At 37.3% G+C, this 19,630-nt stretch overlaps 2 protein-coding genes across 5 annotated transcripts in view; both read right to left on the bottom strand.

Moving 5' to 3' along the window:
- Positions 1–19,630, bottom strand: part of LOC127433694 (membrane-associated phosphatidylinositol transfer protein 2-like) — a 694,725-nt gene that overhangs the window by 38,374 nt on the left and 636,721 nt on the right. The gene's annotated exons all lie outside the window — the stretch shown is intronic.
- LOC127433700 (cAMP-specific 3',5'-cyclic phosphodiesterase 4D-like) overlaps positions 1–19,630 on the bottom strand; it is a 330,842-nt gene that overhangs the window by 44,208 nt on the left and 267,004 nt on the right. For 3 of the 4 annotated variants that reach the window (XM_051685814.1, XM_051685815.1, XM_051685816.1), the window contains 4 exons: positions 12,442–12,633; positions 956–992; positions 380–456; positions 133–182 (listed from right to left, as the gene is read on the bottom strand). In XM_051685814.1, coding sequence (XP_051541774.1) covers positions 133–182; positions 380–456; positions 956–992; positions 12,442–12,633 — 356 coding nt within the window. Of the gene's footprint in view, positions 1–132; positions 183–379; positions 457–955; positions 993–10,510; positions 10,528–12,441; positions 12,634–19,630 lie in introns of those variants that run through there. The other variant, XM_051685819.1, reaches the window with a different exon arrangement.

Below are 19,630 nucleotides of genomic sequence, written 5' to 3'. Positions count from 1 at the left end.
TGTTGTAATTACATAGTACGTAAATGTAGAACAGTACTGTAAAATAAAGTGATACCAGTTTAGTTTATATGTTTAAAGTCAGAGCTAATTAACATTACAGGCTTAAATCAATATAAAAAGTAATCATCTCACCTGTAAAGGAGGCCTTTGTGAGAGGTGGTTGATTACACATGGGCGATCGCCTGCCAACAATTCATAAGAAAAATCAGAAAGTGCTGTACATTTTAGTCATAAGATTTGTAACGCATTTCATTCTTTCACACAATTTTTTTTTTAGTAAGTATGAGCTGAGCAAAGATTTTCCTCTTCAGCTCTTTTCAGCGGTCAACTACGGTCCATCACATGTGTAAAACCAAAGTTTTGACATAACTGCACTCACTTGTTGGACGTTCGATCTTGCTGGAGGTTCGTTAACGCTGCAAAGTTATTCCGTACTGTCCGCAAACTAGCCAGCACCTTCGAAAGCAAAGTGAAAAGTAAGATGTCAAAACAATTGTATTATCTATATGCAGAATATTCAAGGTAAGAAAATCTGATGTGACTTTTTATGGAACTTTCTTTAAATTCTGAGGCATTAAACACAAACAATCGGCTAAAATACTATGCTAAAAACAAATAATAATTCAGAAACAATGCAGTTCTCTCTGACTACACAGAGTTTAAAGTCAACATGAAATCGAAATTGATCCTATTTACTTTCTAACATTCCTGACCTTATTATAAATATATTCATCGGTGTATGTTTGTAATCTTACATCAAAAAGTAATAAATGACTCTGGCTCGGATGTCCCATCATACATTTTCAGTCACATTACGGAATTAAAATGGGTTGCATCCGCCGTTTCATGTTGACTTTAACCCTGGTCATATTACAGTGTAAAAAGGCCTGATAGTTTAATCAGTGGGTGAGATGTATCCAGTCGATCACCATGAACTGCTTCCTGGGTCACTGACCTGTGCAAACGGCGTAACGATGAGGTCATCGCCGTGACTGGAAAAGAACGGACAAAGACAGGAAGTCAGAAGTGTGACATACAAACAATGCAACACATTACGATGCCAAAGAAAACTATGGGTTTCTTAATACATGATACGCATGTTTGTAATGTTGCATGCATTTGTCAAAACAAACAAACCATATCATCAAGAAAGTGCAGTTTTTTTTTTTTTTTATTATTATCATAAATAGATACGGAACACAAAGAGACCATGATATTCATGTTTAATCCATCTAAGATATGGTTTGTTTGTGTGACAAGAGACAAGGCAGGGACACACTTGTGTTAATGTATTTAATGCTAGTGAATGTTATCTACCAGTGTCTGGAGAGAAAGATGACCGTATTACTGAATCATCAGATCAAGATCATCAGATGTATTACACAGTGTTTTATGGTGTAGAAGAAGAATTCACACCCAAAAAACAGTTGAAAAGTGTCTGTGTTTTTCTACTGGCTATTGTTCAGGATTTTAATTCATATATATACACTACCGGTCAAAAATTTTTAAACACTTTCTCATTCTTTATTATAATTTTTTTTCACATTTTAGAATAATAGTAAAGTCATCTAAACAATGGAATAACATAAATGGAACTATGGGAATTATGTTGTGACTAAACAAAATCCAAAATAAATCAAAACTGTGTTATATTTTAGCATCTTCAAAGTAGTCACCCTTTGTCTAGAATTTGCAGACATGTACTCTTGACATTTTCTCAACCAACTTCTTGAGGTATCACCCTGGGATGCTTTTTAAACAGTATTGAAGGAGTTCCCATCTATGTTGGGCACTTATTGGCTGCTTTTCTTAATTATTCGGTCCAAGTCATCAATTTCAAAAACTTTTTTTTAAAATTAAATTTTAGTTTTATAATGAAATAAATTAATATGGTGGCACAATTATATTTTTGTCTACAAAACTAATTTCAAACATTTAAGCATACACCTTCAGATCAAAAGATTTTTAAGAGCATGAGGAACATTTCAAGTGTTTCAAATGTTTTGACCGGTAGTATATATATATATATATATATATATATATATATATATATATATATATATATATATATATATATATATATATATATACACGCACACACACATATAAATATATATTCCATGAAACATTAATGGCACACCAATAACAGTTATGAATACAGTGATGTAAAAAATATAAAGAATATACAAATGTGTCTAAAATGACCGAACATCAGCATTTTCAGAACAGCCGGTACGAGGACATTAAGTTGTTGTGGTTCACAATACATGGGTTTTTAGCCATCATAGGCATGTTCTGAATGTGAACACTACTAAGGTCCGAAACATACTCTATGCAGGTTTGATTTCACACATCGTTGCATTCTGAAATGTGTGAGACCGCAATTCATAACTCAACGCAACTACATGTTGCATTCTCAACACTGCCTCAAGGGAGCTATAGCAAGATTAGTGTGAACTGTCCGCTTCTACAGTGAGTTTTCTCTTTCGAGTCAACTTCTGTCATGGTGAAGCAACAGTTTAAAGAGAATATTATTGAGCAAGTAAGTTAAAGTCAATATATTTATAGCAACTTAATTGAATAATGACACATCCATTTTAATGGCACAGAAGTTTAAAAGTAACTCTATCGCCCCCTTGAGTACTGAGGTTTTTTCCTGCCAGAGTAACGCAAGAACTCATGTTAAGTTTGTTCCACCAGACTGCAAGTTGCAATGTGTTGGCCAAGCACTCGCATCTGCATTTACGTACTCGCGTAGATTATGTTTTGACCTTTTGATGGCCAAAAAATGTGCTAATGGGGTCTTTGAATCATCTATTGTTTGAGTGTTTGTGTTCCTTGTCACAGGTCACTGACTATTTGCAAATCTCTCTGTGATTGGTTGCTCATTTAAGCATTCCAAACATACCTATGATGCCCACAAAATGCTGTCTAGGTATTCTTGTGCTTGTCTCACCATTCCAGTTCACAGAATATGCATTATCCTCACTGTCCTGATCTGACAGGGAAATCTGGTGTGAAATAACCCCATAACCTTTACGGTTTTCTTCCACTACCTGGTAAAGGTCCGCATTAAAGGGGTCATGTCATGAGGAATACAATTTTCCTTGATATTTTGACATACAAGAGGTCACTCTACTATACAAAAATACTGTAAATGTTAATCCCCAATGCAATAAAAGCATTTATTGATAGCAAGCCGTAAACACGTCTCGTTCTCTATGTCCGCAACTTCCCTACGTCACTAGGGGGTCTTTAATTCATAACCGCCTCTACAGCAACAACATCAATGCCTACTTTTTTCAGTGCACCCTTGGCCCCACCCACTGGTGCTCAGTTCGGAAAAAGAGAGAGAGAGCAGGACAAACAGGCCTAGTGTGGTTACTAACTATTCCTGAACACCAAATGGGACCCATCTGGACTGTTTTGAATTATTTTTGAATATGAACATGCACTAGAGAGACGTCTTTGACCATTGTCATGTATCTTGTGCCACTTTTAAAAGACTTGGTGTCAAGGTTCAACTCTGAAAAGGAAACCCCATTCTGTCTTATTCAGCTGCTCTATGTGTGCAAGTCTTGTTTTAAAACTCCCTGATAGTTCCAGGTTTTCCATGACTGTAGAAACACTGACCTCTGTTTAACTTCATTGCATTACCAACAGTGTCTGTTGCTAAACTCTCAAATCATCAGTGCTTTGAAAACAAATGACTTTTGGTTGCTTTGTCGCTGCTAGTCTTGCATTTGACTAAAATGGAAATGGTCTGGCAAGAACCATCCACTTAGACAGGAGGAGCCATCTAACTGACACAGTGATCAATCATACTCGGTTCTGTCATTGCTTGCCAATTAGGGGTGGGGTTATTTGAGATTTATTTTACTGTACCATAATAAAACGCCGTCGTGAGAAAATAATTCATTTAAATAATGGCACGGCAGTCTCCGCGAGCAATTACACAGAAACCACATGGAAAAATAGTGGAAAATGTGTGAACAGTCTAAGTACAGCACACAAAACCTCAGTGCAGACTATTTCACACAGATTACTAAGTAAACAAAGCTGATTATAAAGTTCTGCTCGGTGATATCCACTTTACTTGCTGCTACATGCCTCAAATGAAACACTGAATATATTTAAAAGATTTGATGTCACTAACCTTGCAAACTTTGGCAAATCCAGAGATAATTTCACCCACATCTACAGTGAACATGACTGTTTCTAGGCGGACCTATAAAAAGTCCTGTGTGCTTTTGCTCACAGAACTTCCATCAAACCAGCCAATCAGATTAGGATTTACTAACTTGAGAAAGTGTCTCCCAGTTTTGTGTGCAATATGCATCAGACGGTTAGTTGTTGGTAGTTCGTGGGCGTGGCGTCAGAGTGAACGCCCCTCAAAACAGATAAAATGACCTATAACAGTTTTACCTTTACTGTTTACATTTAAGGCTCATTTGCACATTTAAAATGCTATCAGTGATGAGCTTATTGTGGGCAGGGCAGACATGCATGCACTAGGGGCGGACAGACGTGCTGTTAGATGCTGGGGAAAGAGGTGAGGTTACAGTAGGGAGGGAGATGCGAGAAGCAGTTTGGGGGGTGCTTTTGCTCTTCACTAACAGTAGGAGATCTCCAGACCACGAAACACAACATACCCTCTCCGTCTGTCATCTGTCTGGCTGAAAAAGTGTCAGATTTCACGCACTGTCCATATCCGTTTCAGCACGTGGGTGTCGCTTACACTCCTGCAGTTTAACGTGATGCCGTGCGTATGTACGTCCAGGTGTGTGCACGTGTGTGTTCAAGTATGCACTGCGGGTTCGCTCAGCACTATATTTTCACACTCCGTTGGCAAGGAAAAGGACATCGACAGGCGAGTTTAATGTATTACGCACTCTCATCTGACTGCAGCAGTATGGGGAAAAATTTTTTTGTCTTGTCCCTAATTTTCTTTTAAAAAAGGAAAAATCTGGATAACAATGAGGGACTTACAATGGAAGTGAATGGGACGAATCCGCAAATGTTAAAATACTCACTGTTTCAAGAGTATAACCACAAGACATAAACAGTATGCATGTTAATATGATTTTAGTGTGGTAAAATCACTTAATAACCTTTCCTGTGTAAAGTTATATACATTTTACAATTTTGTTGCCATGACGATGTAACAGCGCAATCCCTAAAATGACAGTAATAACGACGATTTAAACAACTTTACAGCTAAAAAATACACAAGTTTTAACATAAGAATTAATGTAAGTGCTTTTATAAAATTATAAGCTTCACATTTCTGCCTTTAAACCCTCCAAAAATTGGCCCCATTCACTTCCATTGTAAGTGCCTCACAGTAACCTCCATTTTTCTTTTCTTTTTTTTTTAAAGAAATGATGCTGATTTAGCTTAACTTGTATTGAACACTAAATACATTTTGTTCGATTCCTCCAAAAAAAAATATTTTGTCAATTTGCTTCTCAAACAAATTAATCTTGTTTTAAGTATGTTTAAAATAAGGTTCTATCAGTAAATGCATTAGGCATCATGAACAATATTTTTTAACAGCATTTATTTATCTTGGCCAATATAAATACAATTGTAAGTTCATATTAGTTCATAATGCATTAACTATTGTTAACATAAACAACTTTTATAATATATATATATATATATATATATATATATATATATATATATATATATATATATATATATATATATTATATATAAGATATTACTGGTACACTAAAAAACGTGAAAATGTTTTCTTTTTTGCAGTGAAAACTTGGGTCATATATGCTAAAATCAAATTAATGAATAATTTAGTGCGGTTAGTACTCTTAATTAGGGTAAAACGTGAATGTAGATGAGTTGGAATCAATTTTTATGCTATTCTTTGAATAACAGATGATAAAAGAGTCCAGGTCAGGTGTGTGAACTTCAGTTGAACCTCTCCTGGCATCTGTGCGAGTGTGTGTGTGTGTGTGTGTGTGTGTGTGAAGTCAGATGGCTGATGCTGACTCTGTTTCTAGAGAATGGAGAACTAACTATTTGCAAAGTGGGCCATTCATCAGCACTCTGCCCAGTGTGCTGAGACTGCCAGACCTTTCACAGGAGCTACAAGGAGAGGCAGTGGGCAGCTTAACAAAGCCATACATTTAGCTTTCTTAAAGTGAATACTTTCAGAACAGAAGACATAAACTATGAGAGTATGCAAATACAATGTCCCGTCGTACATACCTCAGTATTTAAGCAGGCAATAGAGTTACCTTCAAATGTCTGTGCCATTAATTTGAGATGTTATTATTCAGGTAGCTAGCTATATATACTGTATGTGATATAGTTGACCTGAAAGAGAAAATCTATCCAGAGAAGATGATAGTATACTCTAATGGCCGCTACAGCCCCCCTTGCAAAAATGCTGAGAATACAACACATACTTTACGAATTGTGTTCTGATACATTTCGTAATGCAATGACGTGTGATGAATGCTTGTGCAGAAGCATTTGTGTTCACTTACTTGAGAAGTGTCAGAGACTATTTACCAGAGACGGGCCACTTCTATTAAAATGAATGGGAGAAATTGGATCGCCCATGGCAGCCAACGGTCAATGGATGTAGAAAAAAGTCCCGCCTTACAGGTAAAAGAGCCAATCACCTTTTAGATACAGACATCACCTGTCAATCAACTCGAGAACACGCATGTGCATTAGCTATACAAGCTGGGAAAATTGCGTTTTTTAGCTTAATCTAATGTAAAGAAACAATTTATGATACCAGTGTTGTCAGATTTTACTGCTGATTTGAAATATGTTCTTTTATCGTAATCTTGACCAACCATTTTGGAGATTTCGGTCTTTCCCCATTCAAGTAGATAGGAGCTGCACTGTTATGACTTGGAATAGCCTTCCGAGAGCATTCCAAACATGGCCGACAGTGGACTGACTTGCTACAAAGACTTTGGTAGCGTATGTTTTACGCCTTAGCAATGTCGTGTTCACAAATTAATTATATATGAATCAAAACAAAACATCTTGTACAACAATATGCTGATAACTACTAAAATTAACTTTAAAAAAAATAAAAAAATAAAGTTGCGCAAGAAAAACGGCATTAACATGAGATTTGAAATCATCTTGTTATTCTTGTTTTTGACGTCAAAACGTAAACAGGCATGCACACAAAATTTACGCATATTGGATTAGCCAGTAAAGGTGTTTACATACAAAGTGAAATCGTGGTAATTGGCAAGGATATGCGTGTGTTGATCAGTCTTTGCTTCAACTGTTTATGACCTTACCCCAATAAAAAACATCCCTGTAAGGCATTTACTGTACATGACCTTACACGTTGTCTGCTTATTACACGTAATAGGTGTAAAATTGTGCATGTAAATGCACTCAGTTAATCTGTCTCTGAACCGACTGATTCGCACAAATGAATCCAACTTGCCAACGTTAATCACTACAGTATACTGCAAAAAGATTCATAGAGTAATGAACTAACAAAAATCTCCAAGAGCAGTTGTGGTGGTGATAATATCAGGAACTGATGTGACATTTCAAGCCATTCCAGATTGCGAATGGAGCGAAATGAAAACGTGCGTCTGTCGCCCTCCCTCGAGACTCTACATAATGCATGAGCCGGTGCAGGGTTACATAGAGGAACCCTCTGAGCTTGCAAAGATCAGACCAGAGAGAGGAAGTGCAGTGATCTGGCAATTTGTTCAGCTACACGATCCGGGCGGCCACTGATGCACGGCCGTTTGATCTGTTTGATGCTTTTTTATCATTTATTGTGTTATCAGTGCTTGTTTTACTGTGTAATTAAAGTGATGGCAACTATATTTTAGAATTAGACACCTATTCTTTTGTATTCTCAGTGCAACTCCAGGCCTGATCATTTTTGGGGTACTTTTGGCTCCCACTACTGTTTAAAAGCAATAACTGCAACTTGATCGGAATGGGATACTAACATATTATTCCTAACATTGCTGCAGTATGTATAATATGCGATATGTTCAGTATTGCATACTGTGAGATTTTTACACAACATTACTCAGCTCAGGTATTAGTGAGTAATAATCTGGTATTCCATTGCAATCCACAGTCTTTTTTTTCTGTCAATTTCTGCATTTTGGCTTAAAGGTTTACAAATAACATAATTGTGAATTATTATCAAGATTGAAGATTTAGCAACATATGAAAATTAATCAGCAACCCCACACCTTTACACTTAACATGATCTCTCTAGAAACATGTCTTACATCCCTGAAAAAAACTGAGATATTTGGCATGTCCCAGCAGGATATCAAATGTCAGCTGGAACAACCCACCAAAAAAAATCATAATATTCCTGACACAACAATTAATAGTATTTGTTAAAAGTACTTTTACTTCAACACATTATTATTATATTTAAATTATATATATATATATAACATTAATCAGGTGTAAAGAAAATATGATACTACTTTTTACTTGATGGTTGTACAACCCTAATTTAAAAATATATATATTTTTTTAGATTATGTAGATTTTCCTTTTTCATTATGGAGAACCTTATTTTTGACTGACCCATATTTTTTAAAGACAGATAATATATTTTTATTTTATGTATATTGTTAATATTGTAGTGTTTGTATTACCATTTTATTTTTATGTTTACCTGTGTAGGTCAGAAAGAGCTCTAGAGAGATGAAGATGAGAGATATAACAGGTGTTAGTTCTTGTCAAAGGTGTTGTATTATGATTTATGACAGAGCTGCAAACCTGGATCGCTCCGATGTTACTCGCTTGCAGCGTTGACAGCATTGTCGTTTATAAATAGGTGCAATAGTTTTATCACATGCTCTTTTAACACAGGTGCAGTACAATGACATTCACATGTCGAAAAAAAAATGCGTCCACTTCGCCCGCTCACACCAAATTCAACAAGCACTGTTGCACGAGAGAGGGAGAAGGATGCGCAAAAGCTGATTTCCTGTATTCGCTCAGATTCTGGAATTAATACAAAGACAATACGCAGAATCCCGTGCAGAATTTCAGACACTGTAGATTATTTTCAACAGCAGGATATACATTTTTTTAATAAGTGATACAGGCATACACTAAATCACAAATAAACCCGGAATTATTTTTTTTAAGGTTTCAGTCAGGCAATTTGTCCGGTCGGGCTAGTAAAATTCACTATGACTTGCCCTTGCAAAAATCCACTTGTCCCAGACAAGCATTAATGTCAAGCCCTGAAGCGTAACATTTTGTGCATTCTTGCTTATTAGATCAATCTATTAAAGAACATTAAATTATGCAACACAATAGAGCATATGCATTCATAGTGGTTGGAATAAATTATAAAAATAGTCACATGTGCAACTCTAAACTACTATTTATTAGTGTCACATGCAGTGCAGGGTCATGGCAAAGATGGAGACTGACAAACGCATACAAACACTCACACATCCAAGTTATGAGCGGCAATCCCAGGCATTTCATCATCCAAACTCTGTCTTCTCCATGCGATATCCCTCACAAATTAGCCCTACGCTCTTACGACACGCAAGGTTTTAATGCACAGAATCTTCAACCAATCAACCTAATTTTACCTAAAAATGAAGGATGCATTTCCTTTTTTTTCTCCTCTTGAGGTCTGGGCTTGGCGGTATGACCAAAAACTTACAGTATATCATGGTCTAGTCAATTTTGCTGAAAATTCAACCCCAACATGTTTCACATACAAGGAAAAAAACTACAAAACTCATCTTCAAAATAAAGATTTGTTAATTTACTGACAATTCGGCCTCACAGACTTTGTCAAGGTATCTGGATATTTGCCGAAACGTTGGTAAATAAATCAGCATTTTGAAAATAAGTTGTGCAGTTATATATTTTTCCTTATATATTTGCAATGTGGTACTGTTTTATAATAATACTAATAATAATAATAACAAATATATAACTAAATTCCCTCGCGCACTTTTGGCCTCCAGCAGGTGAGGAGGCTTTTCAGACAAACAAACTGATGCGAAGTGAGAGAAGCTGAGTGCCCATCTGTGCGGGTCAATAGTGCGAGGATCCACCACTGATTCGGCAACATCTGTATGAAGGACGGCACAATAAAAAGTGTACAGCGAAAATTCAAATGAAGATTGCGATGTATGCATTTGTAACTATGTCAGATGTTATTAATACAAATAAAAAAATAAAAATTCATTGTGGGGTCATTTTTTGCCTCCATATTTAGAATTTTAGGGGCATTTTTGCCCTGAGGCCCTGCTAATTTCTGACCCTATGCCCAGTCCTACTTAAAGTGTACGTACCAGGTTGATTTGGTCATCTTTCTGCGCATTAATAAGTGAGGGTGTGGGTGTGGGGAGGGGGTTCTTAATGCACGTGTAACTGTGATGCTCGCATCTACATGTGAAGCAAGGTGATGCAGATTGGACAAGCAAGAGCATTCCTTGAGTAACAGCAAGGCCAGGTGCTGTCTTTAGGCAGGAGAGCCAGAACCAGAACTTACTTTCCACTAATTACCGGCTCAGATCTCCGAGAGACCAGGCCCGGCCTCTGCAGGTGGTTATTCCTATCGATAAGGACACAGTTTGTCAGACAGACACACACTTGCATTCACACACACACAGACACATAGACACATACAGAGGATATCAGAAGTGGCAGATTCCTCTGGATTTGTGGTCTGAGAAATGCAATGTTTCTAAAGAGGTCAGCAAACCACAAAAGAGGCGCTGGATTAAAATAACAGGGTGAACTGGGAGATGTCTAACACAAAAGCTGTTTCCTTTTGTTTATTTAATTCCATATTTAAATAAAAGAAAAAGGATTTCATTTACTGACCCTCATGTTGTTCAAAACATGTATGATTCCTCTCAAAATGGTTACTGGAGCTGTCAAGCTCTAAAATGACAATAAAACTGCTATATTACAAGCCTTCGGAAGCCATACGATAGCATTGTGTGAGAACATTTTTTATTCTCATACACATTTGCATTAAATTCAAATATGGGGTGTCAAAAAAGGTCGTGCCAGTTTTGATGTAATGATTTAATAATTTACGTCAAACCAGCTGCAATGTGTCTTGACATTAAATAATGACCAAATTTCAAACAAGGGCATAGATTCCGGAGGAGGGGGTGGTGACCCCTCCAATAATCAAAACAAGCAAGTACAACCCCCCCATTATTTATACCATGATCAACGGAAACATGGGTAAATGCTTCACACTAAATCTACGCCCTTGATTTAATTTTTGGAGCTTCACAGCCACAGTTACCATTATGAAGGGAAAAAAATGATCACAGTATTTGCTAAATATCTTTGTTTGTGTTTCTTGGAAGAAATAGTCTATGAGTTGAGAACAACATGAGTATGAGTAATTTTTTCGATACATTAAGTCAAGAAATGTATACAAAAAAATTTGAATACATTTAGGCAATGACAGAATTTTTATTTTTGGGTACAGTGTACCTTAAATGTAGAAAAAAGTGGCACAGTCTACAAGCAAAACTATTTTTGTTTATAACTAAATGGCTAAATAAAAAAGACAGCTCTAAGTTGATGAAAGCAAAGTGAGCGTCTCCTTGGTTTTATTGTGTGGCCATCACTGTTTTTGAGGTTGGAATTTCTCAATTATTTGCAGTATTTTCTGAGGCATACTATGAAAATAGATATAAAGAATGTTGTTCTTGTCATTGTGTGTGTGTGAGAGAGAGGAAAGATGGAGAAGGAGAAAGATTGATGTCAGCGTGAGACAAAGGGTCATGTGACTTGTCATGTTTGATGTCGAGACCTGCGGGCAAACAACAGAGCACTGGAGACCACACACACATATTTGAACATATAGACACATAACCACACACGTACACTTAAACAACAAGGAACCATCAATGTCATCAACACACTGGCTGTACAGTATGTGACAGCTGTATGTCTATGTGAATGTAACTGGATCTGATTCAATTAAGTTCTGCTTATCACTCCTAATGATTTACACTCCCTTTCTTTTGTGTTGTTCTGTTCGTTATGTGATTAAGAAAGGAAACCTAATAATCTGAAACATATTTACATTTATTGTCTAAGATCACAAAGCCTTTTCTCAGTTGTGACCAACTTTATTTGGTTTTTGGAAATGAAAACTATGAATAGTTGCAAACTGAAAATATATAAGATTCTTTCAAAATCATCTCTAATTTCCATCTTGATACTTCAGGGTGTGTATGTGTGGGAAAATATGAGTATTTTTACAACTGAATGGATAAATACAATTAATATGAAACAAAATGTAAGCGTGATCTTTAAATTTTAGTGGGGTTTCGCTCAGTAAAACAAACGTGTGCGTAAAACAAAAGTAAGAAAACTCTACTGACCCAAAATACGAAGCAGAGGATTATGGGAGATTGGAACATGGCCAGATCTATCAGTTTGTGTACTCACATGTCACTGGCGATGGAGGAGTTTCGGGACATGGACTTTGGCGACAAGTCATAGTCGCTGTCGGAGCGGTACAGGAAGGATTCCCTCCGCTGGCTGTGCACGAAGTTGGCCTGAAGGATCAGGCCTGAACCTGGACTCGTCATGGGATCCAGGGGACTCCGTCCTGACGACGTGCCATTGTCCACGTCAAAGCTACAGGTGGAGAAAGAGAGAGACAGTGTGTTATATATATATGTCTTTCAGAAGATGAAAACAACTAGGGTTGTCACGATAACAAAATTTCAGTCGTGACATTTTGCAATTCACAATACCAATTTTGATGTCACAGCAAAAACTAATATGCTACTGAACACACTCTTTAAGGGATAGTACATCCAAAAATAAACATTCTGTCACATTTACTCATCTTCACGTTGTTACAAAGCTGTATGACTTTCTTCAGTGGAACACAAAAAGAGATGTTAGACAGTATGTAAGACTCAGTCACCATTCACTTTCATTGCATCTTTTTTCATTCAATGAAAGTGAATGGTGACTGAGTCTGCTATTCTGCCAATCATCTCCTTTTGTGTTCCACAGAAGAAAGAAAGTCAAACTGGTTTATTAAAATGAGAATAAAAATTTGGATGAATATTGTCAATGATGATTGTCTTTATTTCACCTCTAGAGGCCACTGTTAAACTTCCGAACCAAGCCGTTCTAACTGTAGAATCTTCCAGCGCTGGCCAAAGAGGAAAAACTATCAGCAACTATCAGCATAGGTTCCAAAATGCAACTATCGGCACCAATTAATCAGTAAAACCAATATATCAGTCAATCTCTAATTCTAACCATATAAATATTAAATGGTTTAACTATCAAATTAAAACATGAGGTGTAATCTCAATCTTACTAATAAAGTAAACATTGCTTCAGGTTTTTCAAGTAATTATGCCAGAAATAAAGAATAAAAGCTATTTTACATATTAGACAGTGGAATTTCTATTAGCTCCATGTACAGCAAGGCCTAAGAACTACGAATATGAATTCTTTGTCCGACCTATTTACATATATTTGACCTTCCTAAGATTAACTTAATAAAACAAAGTAGTAATAAAGTAAAGCAAAGCAAAACTGTCAGGAAAGCTCCTGCATTAGCATTAAAATCAAAAAATAATTAAAAAGTACATTTTGTTTGCTTTTGCAATTTTGCGCCTAAAAATGAAAAACAACCCAGCGAACACAAAACTCTCCCCTAAATGGCCTGCAGGGTGCGTTCACTGTCTCACAGACCTCAGCATAAACGAAGGTGCACCAAAGGGACTATATTTCTGCACACATGGGGATAGCCTTACCTAAACCTTAAAGCTGCTCATCCTAATTAACCTCAGCTATCAGTTCCTCCTCACAGAAACACAGGGGTTTCCCTCATGGTGACGTCAAGTGCACAGAAGGCGGACACTGTCACCAAGTTTAGCTGTCATAATCCCGCCCTTGTGTCACTCTGAGGTCTATTATGTTAAGAGGCTATGCAAAAGCTAATCGCCATGGCGAGGTGCTTGTTACGTCACTGGCTATGACACCTTTGTGATTCATCTGGTGACCAAGTTTTCCTATAAGCGTCCCTAAGTAACACATCCATAACCAAAACAAATCTCTAACGACTCACTGAATATGTCTCCGTTTAAAGGAAAGCGGCATTTTTTTCAGAAAGTCAGAGTGGGCAAAGCAGTATCACGTGGAACTGGAATGTTGGGTTGCTTCCAATTTACAAAGAGCAGGTCTGCTAGGCATACAAAGACAGACGTGTAGTTGTGCACATACAACATGAGTCTCAAAACCTTCTGAGGCCTTTTCCAAGCAAAATGAGATGTGCAAAGTGTTCAGAATACAGTGTTCTGACAATGATAAATGACTATCTCTAATCGTAGAGAGCATGTTTAAATTCTTCTCCTAAAAAGGATAACAGCAATCTAAACGCACCTAGGCGTGATGATACAATCCAGATAATTTTGTTTATATTACTTCTATTTAACAAAAAATAAACTGCAGGCATCACTTATCTTTTCTGCTTCTTCAAAATAGTGAGCCTGCTGTAAACAGTTTATTTAAGTTAGTTACAGTAATCTGACTAGACAAAGAAAGAGCTAATATTTTGTATAAAAACATTTAACTGTTTGTATCATTCCGCTTGTCTGATGCTTATGTTGGAATTACTGTTATTACGAGACGACAGGTTGGAGATTCTACTCGTAACTGCTAACGCAATGCCGCCAAAACATATCCTTGTGTGGCTTTGTTGTTGATGATAGCAAAATATTTAATGAATACATGAATTTATTAATTCTCCTCTATACGTTCTTGTAAAATGTATATGAAATAAAGAAAGCACTCCAGGAAACTCTAGATATAATAAAATGACATATGAAAGAGAAATGTTTAACTACTTTTAACCATTGAGGCTACTGTCATATTAGTTTACATGATGTCACGACTGTCAAGTCAGCACTTTCGTAGAATTCCAAGTTTACAACTAATAATCACATGTTCTACGAAAACAGAAATTCCTTTTACAAGTCAGAATCTGGATATTCCGGTAATTCTAACATGACGTCAACATACCATGAGGCCACATCCACACTAATGTGTTTTCCCAATGTCATCGTTCTCAAACATATTGGAACATGGAAAATGGAGAGCGTTTTCGAAGTGCTCCTTTTTCGGTGGAGGAAAACGCGGTTCTAATGTGGATGAGAGACATAAACGTAGTGAAGTTTACCAGCCTTCAAACGTGGACATACTGTGCCTGAGGCCAGGTCACACTAATCCATTTCTGTTTAAAAATGCATTGATTTGTGGGGCCTGGGTAGCTCAGCGAGTATTGATGCTAACTACCACACCTGGAGTCGCGAGTTCGAATCCAGGGTGTGCTGAGGGACTCCAGCCAGGTCTCCTAAGCAACAATATTGGCCCGATTGCTAGGGAGGGTAGAGTCACATGGGGTAACCTCCTCGTGGTCGTGATTAGTAGTTCTCACTCTCAATGGGAAGCATGGTAAGTTGTGTGTGGATCACGGAGAGTAGCATGAACCTCCACATGCGTGTTTCCACAGTGTCATGCTCAACGAGCCACATGGTAAGATGCGTGGATTGACTGTCTCAGAAGCGGAGGCAACTGAGACTTGTCCTCCGCCACCCGGATTGAGGTGAGTAACTGCGCCACCACGAGGACCTACTTAGTAGTGGGAATTGGGCATTCCAAATTGGGAGAAAAGGGGATAATAAAAAAAATGCATTGAATTTGCTACATTTAAGTCTCTCATCCACATTGGAACAGTGTTTTCCTCCACCAAAAAATTGAGAAAATGATTACATCAGAAACTGAAATTTCCATTACTTGATAGGATATTAACTCGCTGTTTATAAAACTGTTGTATGATAAACAATATCACATTCGCAATCTTGCTTTTAAACTGAATATCAGAACAAAAATTTAGTACAACAGCACTTTTACTCATGATTTTGCTCAAATATCATATTGTTGAAACATACTGCATTGCATAACTTGATGTAAAGCAACTTGCTAAATAGCACAAACTTCATTTGAAGTCTGATTTTGCCCTCTAATTAAGATAGAAAGGTTATTTGATCAATGATGAAAGTGTTTCATGAAGCGATTTCCTCATTCTTGTAGCTCTGAGACAAAAAATTTGACTTATTTTGAGGTCACCAAGCAAGAAACTTCTTTTCCTTCCTGTTTTACACCTTGGCCACATTTGCACTGCTGTAGTTGAGAGCTACAACTCAGTGAAGGTGATTGACCTTGAAGAGAACGGTTATAGAAGAAATATGTAGGAATCAATGACTTCTTGTTCTGCAGCCAGATCTTTTAGTGACGAGCCCAGAAATGTGCTAAACGGGCTCTCTGCCAAGACACTGCTTTATAAAGTCTTATGTTTTGCTATAAAATTACAAGTCTGGTCATTTTATGATGAGAACATTTGGTAAGGTCGAAAACATTTGCTCATTTATTATGACAAATATTATAGTGCAGATCAGGGACTCACCAAGTAAACCCCTTGATGTCTACTGACGCACAGAAAACGAGACATTTGGGAGACTGGAAAACTGTTTGCTTTTAGTTCTCCATGGAATGTTTCCCAAAGTGTGACACGTTTTATACTTTTGCTGAATTTGGCCTGTTGTGCTTATGTTACTAGTACATGCTGTTGATTGTGTATTCATAACGTAACAAAAAGTAGTGCAGATATACTTTGGCCCTCAGTGCATTAACTGTATTGGAAATCGAGGCGCTGCCTTGTGCAGAATGTTATTGGCATAATGCATTTCAAGTGTGAGACCCCACGGGTGCGTGAGGATACCTGAGCCTTAGCCGATACTGTCGGAGTAGTGTATTGTGATACATCCTCCAGAGGGGAGTTTGAGGAACAGAATGGATCTCCTGTTTTAATTCACTGCGTACTCTTGTAATCAACCATTTGTGTTCAGCAGAAGACAGAAAGTCAAACACACCTGGAATGGCATGAGGGTGAGTAAATGATGAGAGAATTAAAATTTGTGAGTGAACAATCCCTTTAAGTTAATTTAAGTTACGTCACATTAAGTCAAGTTATGCCCTGTTAAGTTAGTAGAAAAGTTATGTCAGCGACATTTTGATGTTTGATTATGAAAAAACGAAATGTCCAAAAGGAGATGTTAGGCAGTATGTTGACGTGAATGGTGACTGAGACTATACATATTCCCTAACATCTCCTTTTGTGTTCCACGGAAGAAAGTAAGTCAGACGGATTTAGAATGCCATGATGGTGAGTAAATAATTATCTATTCCTTTAAGAAAGCAACTTCCCAAGCCAAAAAACAGTCCACATCATCCAAGTTCTACAATCATAAAAGGCTTAATTTAATGTAACAAGGAGACATAAATACCAGCCAGAAGCTCTTACGATCTCTCTCACACATACACCAATACACACACCAACACACTCTTAAAAACTCCTTCATCCAGCGGGCGAACCTGACACATCCAATCTACCTCACCAGACATCACGCCGAGGACTAAACGTCACATGTGGCCCACATCAAACACCACACGCTCCATTACGTGAGAAGCATCTGTACCTTTTCCATTTAAGGCAAGGAAGGTCAGCTAAGTCTGGGGTGCGCTGGCAGGTATCTGTCCACTGGGGCTCCGTCGAGAGAGGCTGACGCACAACAGGGGCCCAGGGCTCTAGAGGGGCCTTTCTAATTGGATAGTAGGTGGCCTACCATCGACTGCGGATGAAAATGACTTTATTTATAAAGATGCCGAAGACGTGATAGAGCAAGAGAGATGCCCTTGGCCTATTTTGGCAGAGGTCGTACCCTCGATAGATCACAGGCACAAGACAGCGGCCAGAGAAACAAACAAAGGCATGAACGCATGAGCTGATGCACTTGCATTCTCCGTGCGGGCGCAGTGTGGCCCGCACACGTTTCCAGGTCAGAGCAGGACTCTTGTGGGCTGACAGCGTGAGCCGAAAGGAGAATGAGACGAGCACTAGAGCGTGCTGGGGCATCTGTTCTCAAATATGGTCCTCATTCGGCAACAACACAGCTCGAAATACAGAAGTCACCCACCAGCCCTTTATTGTTACAAGACATTTCACATTTTTAGGGATAAATATTGGCCTTGTTTTCAATACAACAGACCATGTGCATGATGAGGCATAATTATTGAAAGATAATAAACAAAGTTCTAAGACATAAACCAAACCAAGCAGCTCCGAGGTGAATCAAAATGTACAAATTTTAATTTGAAGTGAAAAAGTATTTGAAAAGATGACAAAAAGATGAAGGTACGAGACTGTGTACGTACTTAACGTCTTTCATTAGGGAATGAACCACAACCCCATGAAGCACTGCAAATGACGTGATCGCTTTGTTGGCTGAGATTCTCTGATTGGTTTCTCTTCAGGATCATGGGTAGTGTAGTTCTTCACTGGGAATTCCTCTATTAAAAACTTTAAATGTTGAAATACCATCGATTAACAACCTCGGAGCTCACAATATTATCTGGTAAAGGTTTATAAGTTATCGTAAAAAGAATAAATTATGAGACTTTTACTTCTCAAACCAGACTGTTGCGCTCTATTGGAAACAGCTGTTATGGCTCTTGTGTTGTTGAAGGCCTCTCGTGGCATATTTGAAATTTGACTCAAGTTGCCAGCTGATGGGATTATGAAGGACCAAAGATTCATTTCTTTCTATGGGCAAATATATTTTTGAACTGCACAAATGCCACAGTTATGCCATCTAACAACAAACAAACACTAGACACACACACACACACACACACACACACACACAGAAGGTTCATGTTTTGTATTCAAGTCAACATAAAATCAAAATTTACCCCATTTAGTTTCTTTATACATGTTCCTGGTCTTATTGTGCATGATTATTCAGAGCATGTTATTTAAAATAAAATAAATAAAAAAGTTTGGCTTCTTAATCTTTTAACAAAATGTAATAACTTGCTCCACCTCTGAAACATCTTCCTTTTCAGCTGACATCCCAATTCCCTACTTACTTGTTCCACCACTCCCCTTCAACCACACGTGTGGACAATATCTAGTCCTAGCCTAAATTTTAAGTATCCCTTTTCATGTGAAAATACTTTAGGTTACTGAAGTAAAATGAGTTTCAAACAGCTTTTCGCATTAACATAAAAAAATATATGCATGCAACTTGTTTAGTTATTGTTCCTATAGGTCAGAAATACAATAAGTAGAAAAGTGCGATATATATTGTATCGGCCAACATCAGCGTTCTTTAAATTATCACTAATGGTTTAAATCGGTCAATATTGGAAGCAAATGGTATAATGGTTTATTTTTGTCCAATTTAAAAAGAAACTCTTTATCTACATCAAGTTATCCTATTTTGCACAGCAGGTTTTAAAAGTACTAATCTTTCCTTTTTATTCCAGATTAGCACATTGCGAACACTTTTTTAACAGACAAAAGAATGTAAATTTATAATATTTGCCATCATATGGGATTTTGAACATAAAAATAATTATCTACTATACACGTCAAATTATTAAACACTTTTGTTGTTAAATTAGTTTTAATATTGGCCACAAACTTCTATAAGGTTTCACAGAGAAATTTGTACAAAGCAAAAATCTACAATACATGGCAACCTCCAAA

This window comes from Myxocyprinus asiaticus, chromosome 43 (assembly GCF_019703515.2).
Source record: "Myxocyprinus asiaticus isolate MX2 ecotype Aquarium Trade chromosome 43, UBuf_Myxa_2, whole genome shotgun sequence".
NCBI lineage: Eukaryota > Metazoa > Chordata > Actinopteri > Cypriniformes > Catostomidae > Myxocyprinus > Myxocyprinus asiaticus.
The sequence above is the reverse complement of the archived record's forward strand: the minus strand, read 5'-3'. Positions and strand labels throughout refer to the sequence as shown.